The sequence below is a fragment of the Callithrix jacchus genome, chromosome 12 (genome assembly GCF_049354715.1).
Source record: "Callithrix jacchus isolate 240 chromosome 12, calJac240_pri, whole genome shotgun sequence".
Taxonomy (NCBI): Eukaryota; Metazoa; Chordata; class Mammalia; order Primates; family Cebidae; genus Callithrix; species Callithrix jacchus.
This window is the reverse complement of record NC_133513.1, coordinates 79,586,585-79,603,787: the sequence shown is the minus strand read 5'-3', so window position 1 is coordinate 79,603,787 and position 17,203 is coordinate 79,586,585. Positions and strand designations below refer to the sequence as shown.

At 39.2% G+C, this 17,203-nt stretch overlaps 1 protein-coding gene across 7 annotated transcripts in view; it reads left to right on the top strand.

Moving 5' to 3' along the window:
- LOC100390425 (neutral ceramidase) overlaps positions 1-17,203 on the top strand; it is an 89,155-nt gene that overhangs the window by 25,958 nt on the left and 45,994 nt on the right. For all 7 annotated transcript variants that reach the window (XM_035268388.3, XM_035268385.3, XM_054243058.2 and 4 more), the window contains 4 exons: positions 1,554-1,703; positions 8,372-8,548; positions 9,874-10,001; positions 11,159-11,236. In XM_035268388.3, coding sequence (XP_035124279.3) covers positions 1,554-1,703; positions 8,372-8,548; positions 9,874-10,001; positions 11,159-11,236 — 533 coding nt within the window. The remainder of the gene's footprint in view (positions 1-1,553; positions 1,704-8,371; positions 8,549-9,873; positions 10,002-11,158; positions 11,237-17,203) is intronic.

Here is a 17,203-nt window from a genome sequence, read left to right as displayed (position 1 = left end):
ATAAGAAATGTCTAGTAAATCCTCAGTTTAGGGGTGGAAGGCAGTAGGAAATGGTGGAGATTTTGAGGAGCAAAAAAAGCACAATGAAAGTATATAGATCTAGCTGATTGTTGCCATGTAAGAATGGGGGACTCAGAGCTGCCCTATTTTGCTTTTTTAAAAGAAGCCCCCAAATCTCCAGATTAAAGAGTTGAAGATTCAAATCTCTTACTTAAAAAATAAAGGCAACTCTAGCTAAAACTGGAAACCTAGGTTGGACCAACACTGTGAAAGCAAATACAACACTTCTATGTGTCGGGTGTGGACTATTGCCTGCTAGTCTTGGGTATGTGATGGAAATACCCGTTTATGTCAGTGCTTCCCTAGGAGACCAGAGCATGACGTTGTCTAGTGGGATTCACTCCCTCCCTCTGAGTAATCTTTACATTCAAGGTATGATTCTCAACTGTGTGTTTCTGAAAAGTGATCCTGGAATGTGAACCTTAAGTAAACACTCCAGGAGGGGTCATGCAAACAGTAGAGGGGACATTCTGAAGACCTGGGTGTAGTTTTATGGGGAAATTTTATGACATGGTGAGGAAAGTGGCTTGGGATAGGTATATGTGATCTGACTTGGCTTAGAGAGTTGTGGAGTCCTGATAAGTCAGGAGTCCCAGAGTTGTGGAGAACAATTGTTCTGAGAGACGGCTGGTCATAGACAACCTGCTGCCACAATATTCTGTTCCCAAACACCTTGCTCTACATGTGGCCCCAGCAGCATAACCTCTTTCTGCATATGCCCCTTCAAGTATGACCCTTTAAAACTTCCCTACAGCCCCTTCCTGCTGTGCTGCCTGTTGTACCTTTGCAACATATTTTCATACGTTCCCTAATAAATTTGCCTTTCTTTATCTGTGACAGTTTTGGTAAACTTCTTTACCGCCCCATGTCATGCATGGGTAGTAAAGGAACTTACTAGCCAGGCACACCCAAAACAGGAACGATACTATGGTAAAAGCCACGGTGAGGTACCCTCTATGAAGAATACTTAATTATAAAGATACCATTTTCTTCAGAAAACAAAATCACACACACAACAACCAACATGAAAGAGCCTTCAATCTTTAGAATGTTCCTGGGCAATGTGGAGTGAAGGTGGGGAAAATATTTTTTTCCTGTAGTACCTTAGACAGGAAGGAGAAAAAGTGCCATTGCAAAAACCAGAAAGGCCAGAAAGATCTCCTGTGTTCGTGTTAGCCACAGAATTTCCAAAGCCGCACCAGCTTCCTCCTGCCCATAAGCCAGGGAATAGCTTCGGCCAAACTGATGATCGATTCTTTGCCTTTGCGTTTTTCTACACAGAAGATACTAACCTCTTTTATGATATTTTTTTGCTTTCTCTCTCTCTTTTTCTTTTTAATTTTTGAAAACATATATTCTCTCACTCAGAGTCGCAATGTCATGTGGATGTTTTATCCTTGTCTTTCTGTAGTCATCTATGTTGTATGTTTGTGTCTGGTTTCTCATAGCAGGGGAGTGAGACAGAGCAGCTCTGATTGTCTCTTCCTCTTTAGATGGGCTACAGCAAATCTGGCCAGAATGCACGGGGCATCCTCACCAGGCTGTACAGTCGTGCTTTTATCATGGCGGAACCTGATGGGTCCAATCGAACAGTGTTTGTCAGTATCGACATAGGCATGGTATCCCAAAGGCTCAGGCTGGAGGTAAGTGATTTGAGAAGAGAAAGAAATGAAGAAATGACATGGTTTAAGAAAAAGTGGATGAATGTGACAAGAACTAATTCCTCTTGGTTTATCATTCAGTAAAATTCTACTACCTTCAATATTATGCACTCTTGACTATTGAACAGATAATCTTACAAGGAGAATGATCCTCACTATTTCAGTCTAAGTTACCTTGGTCAAAAGTTGCTTTCGGTTCTGCTGATGACTTATCATCATTAATGCTAATGTTTTTTATTGAAAGCCTATAATGTGCCAGGTGACTTTTACGGGTATTCCCTTATGTAATCCTCCATCTTAGAAGTTGGGAGAGTACCAATTAATCACTAAGCCCTTCCTAGAGTTCTCAGACAATTGAGAATATATTTGAGGAATCAGATGAGAATTAAAATACAATGTTGAAATGAGGTTGACCATGAATTGATAGTTATAGAAGCTGAGTAATATACACGTGGGGATTCATTATAGTATTCTGATTATTTTTGTATGGATTTGAAATTTTCAAATCCATACAAAGGGAGAGGAGGAAAGAGGGAGAGAGAAGCAGGAAAAGACAGAGAGAGAGAAGAAAAAAACAGAGCAAGCAAACGAGTGATAGGACTTCCAGTTTTATCTTTCTAAGGCAATTTCTAAGCCCTGACCCAGTTATATTTTCTACATGGTATCAGGTCACAAAGAGAGAATGTGCTCTGTTAATATCTGCTCGCATATTCATTAATGTGAGGAAGAGGAGCGGCTGGAGCATTGACCAGAGCAATGACCATAAATGTCCAGCATGCATTGTCAGGTTCCATTAGCCTCACCTATTAAACACTTTTCCTGCTGTGTAAAGGGGCCAGCAAGAGGGATGATGATATGGCCTAAAAGTATCACTTTAACATTGCTCCTAAAGTATCACTTTAACGTTTGGGAGGGGAGTGGAAGCCTCCCCCATCTGTGGAGATATGAGGAACAGGAGATTAAGTGTTTTCCCCACTCCTTCGCTTAACACAAAACAGTGAGATGGCTTTCTTATTAATTCAATTTTCTGTATAAGAAAACAGAGTTTTAGAGAAGGTAGGTAACTTTCCAAATTTCACAGTTACCAAATGGTAGAGCAGGATTCTGAACACAGGTATGCTTAATTCCAGAGTCCACATTCTTAAAAGTGATGTTACTCTATACTCTTAGAGGGAAAAATGCATTGACCACTTGCTTTTTGTAAGGTACTTTGCTAAGGTCACTTCAGGGGACACACAACTAAGTGAGTCATAATCCGTCTCCCTTATGAGGTCATTATCTAGTTGGTGGATAGGAGGAAGGACCATGACAGAAATATAATGGACAATAACTATCCCACTGAACCTTTCTTCAGTGAAATATAGCTTCAGTGGGATAGTTATTGTCTATTACTGAGTAGGAAATTACCCTAAACTACAGTGGCTTAAAACAACAAACATTTATTATCTCACATGATTGATGGGTCAGGAATTCAAGACTGGCTTGGCTCAGTGGCTGTGGCTTAGGTTCTATTGCAATCAAGATGATGGCAAAGCATGAGTCATCAGAAGGCTTGACCCAGGCTTGAAGGTCCACTTCCAAGATAGTCGACCAAGACCTCAGTTCTTCACCCTTCTCATCTTTATGACACAGCAGCTAGATTCCCTCAGAGCAAGTGACCCAAGAGAACAAGCAAGGAGGAAGCTACAGTGCATTGTATAATCCAGGTTTAGCAGTTTTACACCTTTACTTTCACCCTGTTCTATTCATTAAGCAAGTCATTATGTCCAGCCCACATTCAAGGGTGACAAAGTAAGCTTCACTTCTTAAAGGGCAAAATATCTGGGAACTTATGAACATATAGTGTTTTAAGATCATCACATAGGGATTCAAGAAATGCAAATTAGGAAAATATTTTCATGGTGGAAACGACACTTGAGTGAGCAGAATTTTAAATGGTTAAGGTGGGAAGGGAGAGAAATCTGATGGAAGAAACAGAATGAACAGAGAGGGATGTGGACTCTTTTATGAGGGAACAGAGGAGACTTATTAGGACATATGGAGGCATGTAGTTGGAGATGTATCTGGGAGGTATGTTTGTCATAATTGCAGAGGGCCTGAGATGCCGGCTTGTTTTTAATTCTGTGGGTGATATGGATTCTGAGAAATCTGAGTGGCGGAGTGATGTAAACACCATTTTGTTTTAGGATGATTAAGCAGGTAGAGATGTTTGATATGGATTGGAATAGTGTGGACAAAAAATGGCAGATTCTTTAAAGTGATACTGAGGCTCTATTGGTGAAGGTCTGGTTAAGAAAACAGTAATCATCATACTAAGTATTTCAAACAGAGGGATTTCACACAGGGGAGTTTTACAAGATGTGAAAAGGCTGAAGGAGCAAGAAAGGGAAGCTGGAGTTGCTGGAAGGGTTTTTATTTCCTATAACTTTGCCTAACAATTTCCCCCTTTATCGTGTGAGACTGGCACAAAGGTTTTAAATGAATATGATGGCAGTGAGACTACATGGTGGTGGGATATGAAATTAAATGTTAGTCAGCCAGGCGCAGTGGCTCATGTCTATAATCCCAGCACTTTGGGAGGCCAAGACGAGTGGATCACTTGAGGCCAGGAGTTTGAGACCAGCCTGGCCAACATGGTGAACCTTGTCTCACTAAAAATACAAAAATCAGCCAGGCATGGTGGTGGGTGCCTTTAGTCCCAGCTACTTGGGAGGCTGAGGCAGGATAATCACTTGAACCTGGGAGGTGGAGGTTGCAGTGAGCCAAGGTCATGCCACTGCACTCCAGCCTGGGTGACAGAGTGAGACTCCGACTAAAAAACAAAAAAAGAAATTAAATGTGAGTGAGATTTGAAGATGAATAGACATAAAAGCTAATACTTAATATTTGTACTGAGTCTGGAATTCTTGTAAGTACCTTATATGGATTAATGTACTTACTCCTCCAAATGACTCTATGAGGAAGTATTATCATGTCATTTGACAGACTGGGAAACCAAGTTTGCAGAGGACCAAGTAACTTATCCAAGGTTGCACAGCTAGGAACTATCAGAGCTGGGATTCAAACTTAAGTGTGTTGGTGCCAAAATTCATGCTCATTTCTACTGTGCTATACTTCTTTTCTAAAAAATGAGATGGTTCTAATTGGGAAATAGTACGATCATTAGCAGAAATAAAAGAACCTATTTTATTTTATTTTATCATACTATTTTATTTATAAAATAAATAATATGCTCATTAGCAGAAATAAAAGGTAGACTTCGGGAAGTAGAGTGGAGGGAAGTTTCATGTGTTGGTTTGTAGATGCTGTAAGTCAATAGTGGGCACCATTTATCTATCTCTTCCTATTTTTACATCCCTGTGCAATCTGAGACCCAGTGGGAAGGCCCTTAAATGAACCCACTTAGTTATCCCAAATTAAGTCAAGGAAAAGTGTGAAAAATAAATGTAGCTAAGGAAATGCCATTAAGATTATTTATAAGACCTGCTTCTATGTAGGTTCTCAGTCTCAGCTTTAAGACTGATGAAATTTCCAGCACAGAACAAAGATTATGGAAGATCTCTGTGCAGTGAGGCAGGACAGGAAAACAAAAGGATTTCTTCTGTGTCATGCTCCCAAGAAAGTCAGTGATAGAAAATGGAATAGAAACTGAAGACAGAAGTGAGCTATAGATATAAATGTAGCTGCTTTGTCCTGTGTTAAAATACCCTCCTTTCACGAACTGGGAAACATGTTCTTTTCAATGGCTATTTGCTGGCATTGTTATATGACTAGGTTTTACATTTTTCTTTTTTTCCTCCTGGAAGTCCCATATATCTGTCTTCGTATCAGAGATTATAGTTAAAAATAAATTTACTGTATACTGTTTGTAGTCTTTTTGTTTTAAAATTCAAGATTTATAATTTCTGTCTTTTTAAGGGCTTGATTCTTGAGTAGACATGAAGAAATGCATTTAATTCTTAAGTCATAATGTCACAGTTCTTTAGGAATAAATAGAATGGTGTTAGGGAGCTTTAAAGTTGACTTGTGGCTCTTTTTCTCTAATACCTTCTTGTCCCAGCTGCAAATTGTTAAAAACATCAGCTTCTGACTTTAGTACAGCTTTCATGGTGTCCCTTCATTGATCATTTTCTCTTTTCTTTGTAGACATTTCTTCTTCATAAGTGTAGTAGTTACAGTGTGGAATAATCTGTGAGAGTGATGAGAGGTTGGGGCTGGAGTTAAGATCAAGCAGAAGGAATAAAGAAGGATGTCATTCTGGTTATATCGTATTTCCATTCTGTAGTTGTCTTGCATCATAGGATTGCTTATGTGGATATGGCAACCAAACACTCATTCTCTGGGGCATGGAGAGGTTAATGAGGCAAGATAGTTATGACTGGAATGAGAATGGTATAGATCCTCACCTGCAGTAGAAGAGGTTGAATGGTTATCTTCATGTATATTAAGTACATAGCACAGAAGCTGCTACTGCCCACTTACCAGCAGTAAGCTGGAACTAGCTTGTACAAGCTCATAAGAGCCAATTTGTAGATATTCAGGAACACTGTGAGTTGACTGTTAAGCTTTTGGTAGCTTGAAATTGATCATGATGAGGAGTTTTTGCACTACAGAAATTGGCAAATAATACAAATGAGGACTTTTAATTTTATTCTATTTTCCAGAGAGACAGCTTGTCAGAGTGTCTGTGCCAGGCTCAAAGTAAACATTGCTAACAATTAGGTTGGGTTTGAGACTTTTGTTGGATCTCTCTTTTTTTTTTTAATGTAATGTTTGTGGGTACGTGATATATATATTTATGGAGTACATGAGATGTTTTGATACAGGCATGCAATGCCTAATAATCACATCATGGAAAATGGGATGTCTATCCATTCAAGCATTTATCCTTTGTGTTACAAACTGCTGGATCATTTTTTAATTATCTTTCAGAAAAAAGCCACAATGATACCAAACTTTAGGTTGCAGCTTATTAAAGCATAATCAGCAACAGGTACTCAGCAACATCATCAATTTTTTCTCTGGTGTTTTCTTGATGTGTATGCACCACAGGAAGACACTTGTCATGCATTTGGATCACTGATTGACTCATTCACTAAACATTTACTGAGTCTCTGTATTAGTTATCTATTGCTGCACAACAAATCGTCTAAAAATTTAGTGGCTGAAAACAACAATAATAGTTGTTGTTCAAGAATTCTGTGTCAGGATACCCAGAGTAGCTGGGTCAGATGTTTCTGACTTGTGTTAGAAACAAGTCATATGTCATCACTTCTGTGTCATGATGTGGCACTCAGATGCTGACTAGGGCTGTAGTTGCTTGATGGCTTGACCAAGGCTGAAGAAATTACTTCTGAGATTGCTCACTCAGATGGCTAACAAGTTAGTGCTGGCAGGATGCTTCCTATCTACCTAGGTCTCTCCACAGGATTATTAGGGTGTCCTTGCATCACAGTGGATGGCTTCCCCTAGACCAACAAGTCTAAGAGTCTGTTTCAAGGTGTACTGAATTCTTCATTTGGGAAATGAGGTAGTAGAGTAGCTAAAAGTCCTTTGCAGTCTGCTCACTATGCCTGAGTTGCTTTTCCCCCCAGATATTGCACAGCCAGCTTGCTTTCTTCATTTAAGCCTCCGCTAAAAGAGAGCCCGTCATCAGAAAGGTCTTTCCTCACTAATACCCACTACTTTATTTTTCCTTAGGCAACAACATTTTTCTTCATAGCATTTATCACTCTATGATATAATATTTAATATTTATTTGCTTGCTTACTGTCTTTGTCTTTTATTAGAATAAAAGTATCTTCAGGACAGGAACTTTATATATTCTTTTGCTTAGAGCACGTGTTGAATGATGAATAAGAGTACTAGTTCTCTAGTTAGATTTGGGTCTGGAGTTTGGCTCTGCTACTTATTAGAGCACTAGGCAAATTATTTAACTTTTGTATACTTCAGTGTTCTTTCTCAGCTAAAAAATGGGATTAACAATACCTGTGTAGCTCTTGAAATTGTTATAAATATTTTTAAATGACATACTATATATAGCATACCTAGCATTGTTGTGCTCATAGCAAGAATGTATACAATTTTAGATATTGCTATCATTATTTTGTTGTTATTTATTACTATGATAATATCCTCAAACCTAGAGTGAGGGGCAATTTGAAAGGCATGTTAATATAGTTTGTTTGTGTCCCCACCCAAATCTCATCTTGAGTTGTAGTTTCCATAATCCCCCTGTGCTGTGGGAGGGACCCCATGAAAGGGAATTAAATCATGGGGGTGGTTACACCCATGCTGCTGTTCTCATGATCATGAGTTCTTATAAGATCTGATGGTTTTTTAATAAGGGGCTTTCCCCCACTTCACTCTGCACTTCTCCTTCCTCCCATCATGTGAAGAAGAACGTGTTTGCTTCCCCTTCCACCATGATTATGTTTCCTGAGGCCTTCCCAGCCATGGTGAACTGTGAGTCAATTAAACCTCTTTCCTTTATAAATTACCCAGTCTTAGGTGTGTCTTAATTAGCAGCATGAGAATGGACTAATACAGATGTTATTGCTATGGATCAGTGATTGACTAATCAAAGCCTTTTGTCATGTTGGGCTCCTATGTTATCCATACTCTTAGTTCAATTACTTTTTTTCTTGAAGGTCCTGAACAGACTGCAGAATAAATATGGCTCCCTGTACAGAAGAGATAATGTCATCCTGAGTGGCACTCACACTCATTCAGGTCCTGCAGGATATTTCCAGTATACTGTGTTTGTAATTGCCAGTGAAGGATTTAGCAATCAAACTTTTCAGCACATGGTCACAGGTATCTTGAAGGTAGGCAAAGAGCCCCAGAGGCAGCTGTTCTTTACCATTGCTTACAAGTGTTTTAGGAGTGATTGGATGTGATATGAAGAGTGCCTATAGGATTTAGCATAGTATTAGCATGTACCACATTCTGTCTCCTCCCTGACCCTATCTTAGCTTCTGGTTCTGAGCTATGGGCTGTTAGGACTGAGGTACTGATGATTAGAAAAGGAGGGTTCTATGGGAGTAAGCCTGATATAGTTATTTAAAGAGAGAGAAAACATTTTGGTTTGGGTTCTTTATAGAGGACACTACATGGTCTGTTTTCTGCACAAAGTCAAACAAAAAGAAACCCATGAAGGAGCCAAAAGTATGTACAAATAATTCTAATTTTTAAAAGTATTTCCCAATATGCAAAGAGAATTCAACTTATAAATACACATCCCATTTTTTCAAGTTCTCTACTACAGATGCAGACCTCCATGGTGCTCCTAACAAATACCGTTAAACTTCTCTCTATTTCTGGTTTGAGTAGCTTATACTCCTTTCTCCCCTATCTTCCAGCTTATTATTTTGTTGCACAGAATCCTTGCTAATGTTTTTCTTCATTTGATTGTCTTCTGGGCTTATTCTCTATTTTTTTCTTACAAAGTCACCCCCAAAATTTAGGGACCCAACTGGCATAGGCAGAAATTGCTTTACAGTGATGTTTTGTAAACTGAGGCTTGCAATGTATTAAAAACGTATGAAATCAATTTCATTGGCTGCAAAAAGCATTATATAAAAACACTAAAAAATAGATTGTAAGGTGTAGTGCATAACACACTGTCAGGGCATACTGTGCTCTGTGGGCTTTTGTTTGGGGATGCATATGTTGATGTGTATTAAGTTATGATGAAAAATGTTTCTCTCACTGTAGTTCATAGTCAAAAAAGTTTGAACTCTGCCTTGGTGCTGGAATGGCAAGGGTAGAGAGGAGGAAACACTTACCTATTAGCAAAATGTGTACTTAGTGTTGTGGGAGTGAAATCTCCCATTTTGGCTATCTGAAGTGACAATTAATTGAGCCTCATTTACCAGTCCTGAGAGACCAGGAGATGAGGCTTTTGTGACTCAGGCATTAATCAACACTGCTTCCATATAACATGGCATTTCCCTTATCTTAACATTGAAAGCCATTTCTGTTTACCTCCAGAATGGCAACAGCAATGTGGTTCTCCAGCTTTTATCCCATAATGTGGACACATTAGAGACAAAGGAAATTGTCCACAGGATTCTTCTGTTTGTATTGACTAAGTCTTCATCCCCACCAGGATTTATAAGCTTATAACTTTCCCCTCTGTTTTAATCTTCAGAGCATTGACATAGCACATGCAAATATGAAGCCAGGCAAACTATTCATCAATAAAGGAAATGTGGATGGTGTGCAGATCAACCGAAGTCCCTATTCTTACCTTCAGAATCCACAGTCAGAGAGAGCAAGGTGAGGAGGAATCATCAAAATGAAATCGTTTCATTCCCTTTAGGGAACAGCAACAAATTATAAGTGCAAGGCTGTTACTTGATGAATACGGTGAGGTCCTGAGAGAGTACTACAGCTACAATATCTTAAAAACATCTTTATCATCTAAGACAAGCAGAAACAAAAAGTGAATGTAGAAGCAAACACCGATTTATTCATGTATCTTTCCACGTTGTTGGTTATGGGAGCCAGTGTGGATGTTTGAAGGACTCTGGGCTTTGAAATCAGGAGCAACTGAGGTCTCAGCTTAGTTTCATTGCTTCCTAGTTATGTGATCTTTAGTGGCGTACTTATCTTAATTTATTGGCACTCAGCTTCTTCATCTGTATAATGGAGAGAAAAATATGCATAGCACATATTTATTAAATTAATGAATAACTTTTTATTGTGTGTTATCCAGAAGAAATCATCTTGGTCCACAAGAGTGTGGCAAGACAGAGATGATAAAAGAATAAAGAATATGGACAGAAGAGTAAGAAATAAGCCCACATATTTGAATGGAACAACTAAGGGAGAGGGTTATTTTGTCTTTTTGTCTTTTTATAAGTGATGAACCAGGTTGGTAACAGAAGAGAAGTGCTTGGCTATTATAGCACTGTAAAATAATATCATAGTTTCAACTTGACCACTTGACATTTTATATTTTTATGCATATTTTTCAATAGCTTTCAAAGGAGATGATTTTTAGAAAATATAATCTGATTTCCCTTGAGAGGACATAAAAGAACACTTAAGTTGCAGGTCTTGAATGCTTTTGATATTGCAAATTCCCTGCTTTTTTCAAGAGATTTCGTTAAAAACTGATAGGAGTAGAAATTTCAAAGACAAATCCCTTTTGTAAGAAATACATATATGTTATATAACATTGCACATCATATAAAAAATATATATTTCAGCTCCAATTACTTGACCTAGTCCCCCAAACTTTGATCACAATTGCAAACCCTTTCCTTAGCTGAGAAGTGAGGAACTGGATGCAGTTCACAGAACTACCAATTGTCAGGATATCTCACATACTGAGAGGCATTTTTGTTTCTGTGTCAGCTGCTGTTGTTCATCTTACATGAGGGTCAGGCTCTAATACAGAACTGACTGTGTTTTTCTGTTTTACTGACTAGGTATTCTTCAAATACAGACAAGGAAATGGTAGTCTTGAAAATGGTAGATTTGAATGGAGACGACTTGGGCCTTATCAGGTACTCTATTTTCTTTTTAAAAATAATTCTGTCTGGGTAGCTTTTCTTAATTAAAGAGAGGGGGAAAGAGACTATAATAGTGCCAGCACACACTGAGAATAAGCTGGGAGTCCAGGCTGTGGAGCCAGACACAACTGGGGTCCATCCATGGGCCTCGTACAGGGTTCTCAGCCTCTCAGAGCTTGGTTCTCCACTTGCAAAACAGAGTTAATACGTGGACGATAAGTGAGAGATCTTGGTGAAGAGCTTGGCACAGCATCTAGCATATGATATAAAAACTCAGTAAACATTAACGCTTATTACATTATCAAGATCTCATATGTGGACCTTCCATGATGGTGAACAGTTACCTCCTTTCGTTTTTCAAAATGAAAAAACAATCAGACCAACTAGGAAGATGATTATGGGTATGAGATTATTTACCTGTATTTCCCTAAAAGGATTAAGTCCATTGCAGGATGGGGCCAAGTAGGGATAAAGCAGAACTGAGAACACCTAAAGGAAGCAAGAGGGAAAATTACAGCTGGGGACAGCTTTTAAAACCATTATCTGGCAGTGACAGCATATAGGAAAACACATGGATTTTGTTTTCTCGAAAATAAGGCATTTGCATTCATATGTGATTTTGGTTATTTCAACTGACTTGACTCAGGAATTGACTGGGTGGGTAACATAGTGCCAGACTTTTTGAGGTATGGACTTACAAATGATGCAGAATTTACCCAAGGCAAGTATCAGATAGCCTGGGTGCTAGACTCAAACAGCTTGGGTTCACTCGGCTCTTGTTCTTATGAGCGATGTGACTTTCGACAAGTTCTGTGACTATTCTGTCTCCCTGTTTTCTTATTCCTAAGCATTTTTGAGCATACTGTGGTTTAAAGCATTTAAAACGTTGATAATCATGATTAGAAAGATGACACAGGTTCTGCCAAATAGAATTATAAAACATCTAACTGAAAGATGCTATGTAAATAAAACTGCAGTAAAAGTGACAAAGTGATGAAGAAAAACGTTAAATACCACGATTCACAGTTCACACACCAGAGCTGGCCCTAAAACTAGGTGGAAAACAACATGGTAATAAGTTCCGGTTTTGAGGTAAGGTTGACTTGGCTTCAAATCCCAGCCCTCTGCCATTCACTAACCCTGTGGCCTGGACAAAGTAACTTAATCCCCTTAGACCTTAACTATCCTATTTGAAAATGAGAATAATAATACCCCATAGGGTTGTCTGAAGATTAAATGAGATAATGTATGCAACACTCTAGTTCTGTGCCTGGCATAGAAGGAAAATTTAATCATTTTATTTAAAAGGAATAGAAAATAATATTCTACCTCTTCTAAATAATTCCATTATTGGCATATTAGAATACTTGAAATTCTTAGCATTTGAGTTCCTCTTTTATGTTAAAAGTGAAGTCACTAAAAACCCTTAATAAAATTTGCTATATGGGCTGACGTAATAGGACTCATGCTTCTATTACAATAAATTCATCTCTTGATTAGTTGCCCCTTAGCATTTAATTCAACACACTTTCTAAATGTCAAGCATGTAAGTGTGTGTGGGGGGTATGTTGTGATGAATAAGGCATGGTTTCTATCTTTAAGGGTCTCATAGGCTGGTGGGGTGATTGGGGCAGGAGACAGACAAATAGATAGACAAGTAACTATAACATGAATCAGATGACCAACAGTGCTATCTATCACATGGGCATAAATAATGCTATGGGAGTTTGGAGGACGTAGCCTTGAGGTTTTCTTGAGAGCGCTGTGGAAGGCTTCCAAGAAAAAATGATATTTGAGCTGAAGCTTAAAGGAGGCCTGGGATTTCTCACGGATTCATGAGAAACAGAGAGTTGTGAGGCCAGAGTGTGAGTGAGGTCAGGGTGTGGGTAAGAGGTAGACTGGAAAGGTAAGACAGTCCAGATTCTAGAGCACTTTAGAGGGGCATTCAGTTACAAGAGGGGCAGGATAAGACCACACATCTCTGCTAGTTACACTGAGTATCCCAAATTTGTTGAGACAAGGAGATAGAGTTGCCCTTATAGTTTCTATTTAACTCTTGGCTGAAGGACCAAGACCATTTACAATTCCCTTTTAGTAGTTTTTGAATTTTTTTTTTTTCTGAGACAAGCTCTTGCTCTGTTGCCTAGGCTGAAGAGCAGTGGTGTGATCATAGCTCACTGCAGCCTCAAATTCCCAGGCTCAAGTGATCCTCCTGCCTCAGCCTCCTGAGTAACTGGGACTACAGGTGCTCGCCACCACACCTGGCTAATTTTTAATTATTTTGTGTAGAAATGGGTTTACTGTGTTGCCCAGGCCGATCTCAAACTCCTGACCTCAAGTGATCTTCCACCTCAGCCTTCCATAGTGCCTGGATTACAGGTGTGAGCTACTATGCCTGGCCAGGTTTTGAATCATTTAATAACTGGAACAGAAAATTCAAAAACATTATTCTTTTGGCTAAATGTTCTTTTCTTCTTTACATAAAATTATGTCAGGTATCTGGAAGTCCTTGGGTCAACTGTCAAGGTGATAGCAAAGCTTTTCCATCTGTTGTGCTTAACACCCCGCAATAACTTTCCATTGTTTCCGTAGCTGCCTTATGTTATCTTGGTTAGTAATTGCTCCTGCAATTGCCTCTTGTTGCATAGTGTAATTGCTCTTTGAATATGTTAAAAACGATCCAAAATATAAAGTCAAATCTGGGCTGCTAAGTAACTCACCCACCATATGTAGGTGCCTGCTGTTAGAGAGAATCCCAAGGTGTGAGAAGTTTGGAAGCACAGCAACTCAGAATCACAGAGCATGGAGATCACCTATTCAACCTTCAGCTGAGGAGCAAGGGCCTAAAAAGGTCATGTGACCTGCCTAGCATCACAGCCAAGACTATCTTCTTCACAGTGATAACCATATTCAAGTTCATAATTCATTCCTTCTTACTTTCATTTTTGTTTTCCATTTTTCATTCAGCAAGTCTGCACTAGGTTCCTACTATAAGCCATGCAATACTTCCAAGTCCTTGGAATGATGTATTCCCTGGCCTTGGAATCAGGAATCCAGCACCTTGGAATCTAGTACCCATGTTTGTGCCACTGGAATGAATCCCTTAAACTCTCTGAGACTCAACTGCCATATTTCTCAAATGTGGCTATCATATTTTCTCTCCACACAGAGCTTATTATGGGATACACTGATGAACAAATACAGATGGAGTTGCTGTCCTTATAGCTTTCAGTCTACTGAGGGAAACAGAAGGCATACAGATAGGCACACAATACATGCAAAATTACAACTGGGCTACGTGCTAAGAAAGGCAGGTGTGTAGAGCTATCTTAAAGGAATTTGACCTTGTTAGAGAGATTGGGAAGGGTCTCCCTAAGGGAGTGACAATGGGAGTGGGAAACCAAAGTAGGAATTAACTGGCAAAAGGCAGGGACTGGAAAAGAACATTGAACACAAACGCCAAGTATTTGAAGAACTGGTAAAAAATGTGTGTGGCTGGAATCCAGAGGTCAGCAGGGCAGGGTGTTGCAAGACAAAGTAAGAGCTGGAGATTAGATGGCAGGACAAAGAATTTGTTTTTTATGCCAAGAGGAATGAAAACTCACTCAAGTGTTTCAGGCTAGGGTTGGGAGTCAAGGCTGTCGAAGGGCTGGGAAGAGCGGAGACTCAAGGAATGAAGTAAAATTATGTTCCTGAAAGCATTCCATGAACCATTAAATCCTCTACAATTGTGAGGCCATCGTTTGCACCAGCTGCTCTATGTCAGAAAAATCTATGTCAGAAAAACATTGCTAACTTTGTGCCTCTTTCCCCTTACACAAAAACATGACATGTTTTTTCTCCAGACATGGAGAACATATTTGAGATGTTCTGAATTGTGAATTAAAATATAAGCTGTGTAACATTTACAAAATTCACTGTGGGAGACTCTGCAAGGTACCTCCAAGGGTCTGTCATTCAATAGAGGACAATAAATGGAACCCTGAGAGTCTCTGATGCAGTAAGACATTATGCATATGAAGAAAACATGAAGGAAGAAAGCAAAACAGTTTTCAAAAGTGTTCATCGAAAAGAAAGTCACAAGTGCAGATAACCTGAGTGACAGCTGTAGTCAGTGGAAGAGCTACTTCTCACATAGCTACACTTATGAAGGCAGCTCTGAGACAGGTGGGGAGGCCGACTTACTTCTTCAAGGATGGGTGCGGCAACTGAACAGGCTTTGTCTTGCTTTTCTTCCCTTTGCCTTCCTCTTTTCTTCGGCGGCATTTTCTTCCTTGAGTTTGTAGCAGTTGCATGGGCTCCTCTTCTCCTTCCTTCTCCTTCTTTTCTTCCTCTTCCTCCTCTCTTCTTCCCTCTCCTTTCCTCCTCTTCTCTCTTCTCTGCTCCTCTCCTCTCCACTGCCTTCTATTTGTATATGGTAAATCCTTGTATTCTTATAGTCAGTGGTCTTGTAAGGGGATGCTTTAAAGGCGTATTTTTAAGACACCAGGGGCAGTGATTTGTGTGAGCTATTTGAATCATTTGTGTACAAAGTTAGAAAAATCCAATTTGTGGTATTACGCCAATTTATTCAAATGGCAGTGACTTACAGTTGCAGTATGTATGTAAATCTCTGTTATCTATGACTATGACTTCTTTATTTAAAAACTTTTTTTTTACACAAAAATGTTTTGGTTTTAATTGACACAGAATAATTGAATTATTTTTCTGGAATTGTAATGTCCAACTGTTTATTGTCTATGGCTGTATCTATTTCAACTCCATACTTTCCCTTCTGTCCACTTAACCACGTTCAAATCGCAAATGCTGAAACCTCAGTGACTGCCCTCTACCAAGCCATTCTTGACTTGATATCTTTTTCATCCTATCTCATCTTTATCTTCCTAAATGCCTTCTCTATCATTAGCATGAATTCTGGTTTATAAAGCATTCCTCTCTGTTTATTTTCCTTATTGCTTTTATTTAAAAAATAAATAGGCCGGGCGCGGTGGCTCACGCCTATAATCCCAGCACTTTGGGAGGCCAAAGGCGGGTGGATCATGAGGTCAAGAGATCAAGACCATACTGGTCAGCATGGTGAAACCCCGTCTCTACTAAATATACAAAAATTAGCTGGGCATGGTGGTGCACGTCTGTAATCCCAGCTATTCAGGAGGCTGAGGCAGGAGAATTGCTTGAACCCAGAAGGCGGAGGTTGCGGTGAGCCGAGATTGTGCCATTGCACTCCAGTCTGGGTAACAACAGCGAAATTCTGTCTCAAAAAAAAAAAAAAAAAAATAGAGACAGGGTTTGCTGACTGGTCTTGAACTCCTGGCTTCAAGGGATCCTCCCACTTTGACCTTTCAGAATGTTGGTGTCACAGGCCTGAGCCACTGTGCTTGTCCCCTGCTTTCTGTTTCTGTTATCGATCATTGAACCTCTTTGTCTTGTCCTGCTCTGTGTTGTGAAACTCAATGCTGTCTTCCTGCTCTAACTTTGCTTTCTGCTCGCCTGTATTCTTCAGTGGAGCTTGGCCATGGTTGTGCAGTGAGCTTTCATCCTGGGTCAGGTTCACCCCCTACCTGGTAGGTGAAGGTGTCTATTAAGGGCTTTCTAATGACAAAGATGATGACTGTTGACTGATAACAGAGATTGATCAGCCTTGTGTAGTTTAAATTGTCCCAAGTTTAGAATCCAAAGCCATGAAAAAAAAAACAGTTGGCTGGAGATATTGAACTTGATTGTTAGATTTCTGGAAAGTTCTCAACCTGAAGAAAACCTGGGAGATTATTTTTTTCTAAGTCTTTTTTTATTATAAAAATAGTATGTGCTTACTATAGAAAACTTGAAAAATAAAGTAGAAAGGAAAAAATTAAATTAAAATTATACTACACCAAATCAATCATGGTTAATATTCAGGTACGTTTGCTTCTGTTCATTTTTCTATGTGGAACATATAATAAGAAATACACATGACTAAAA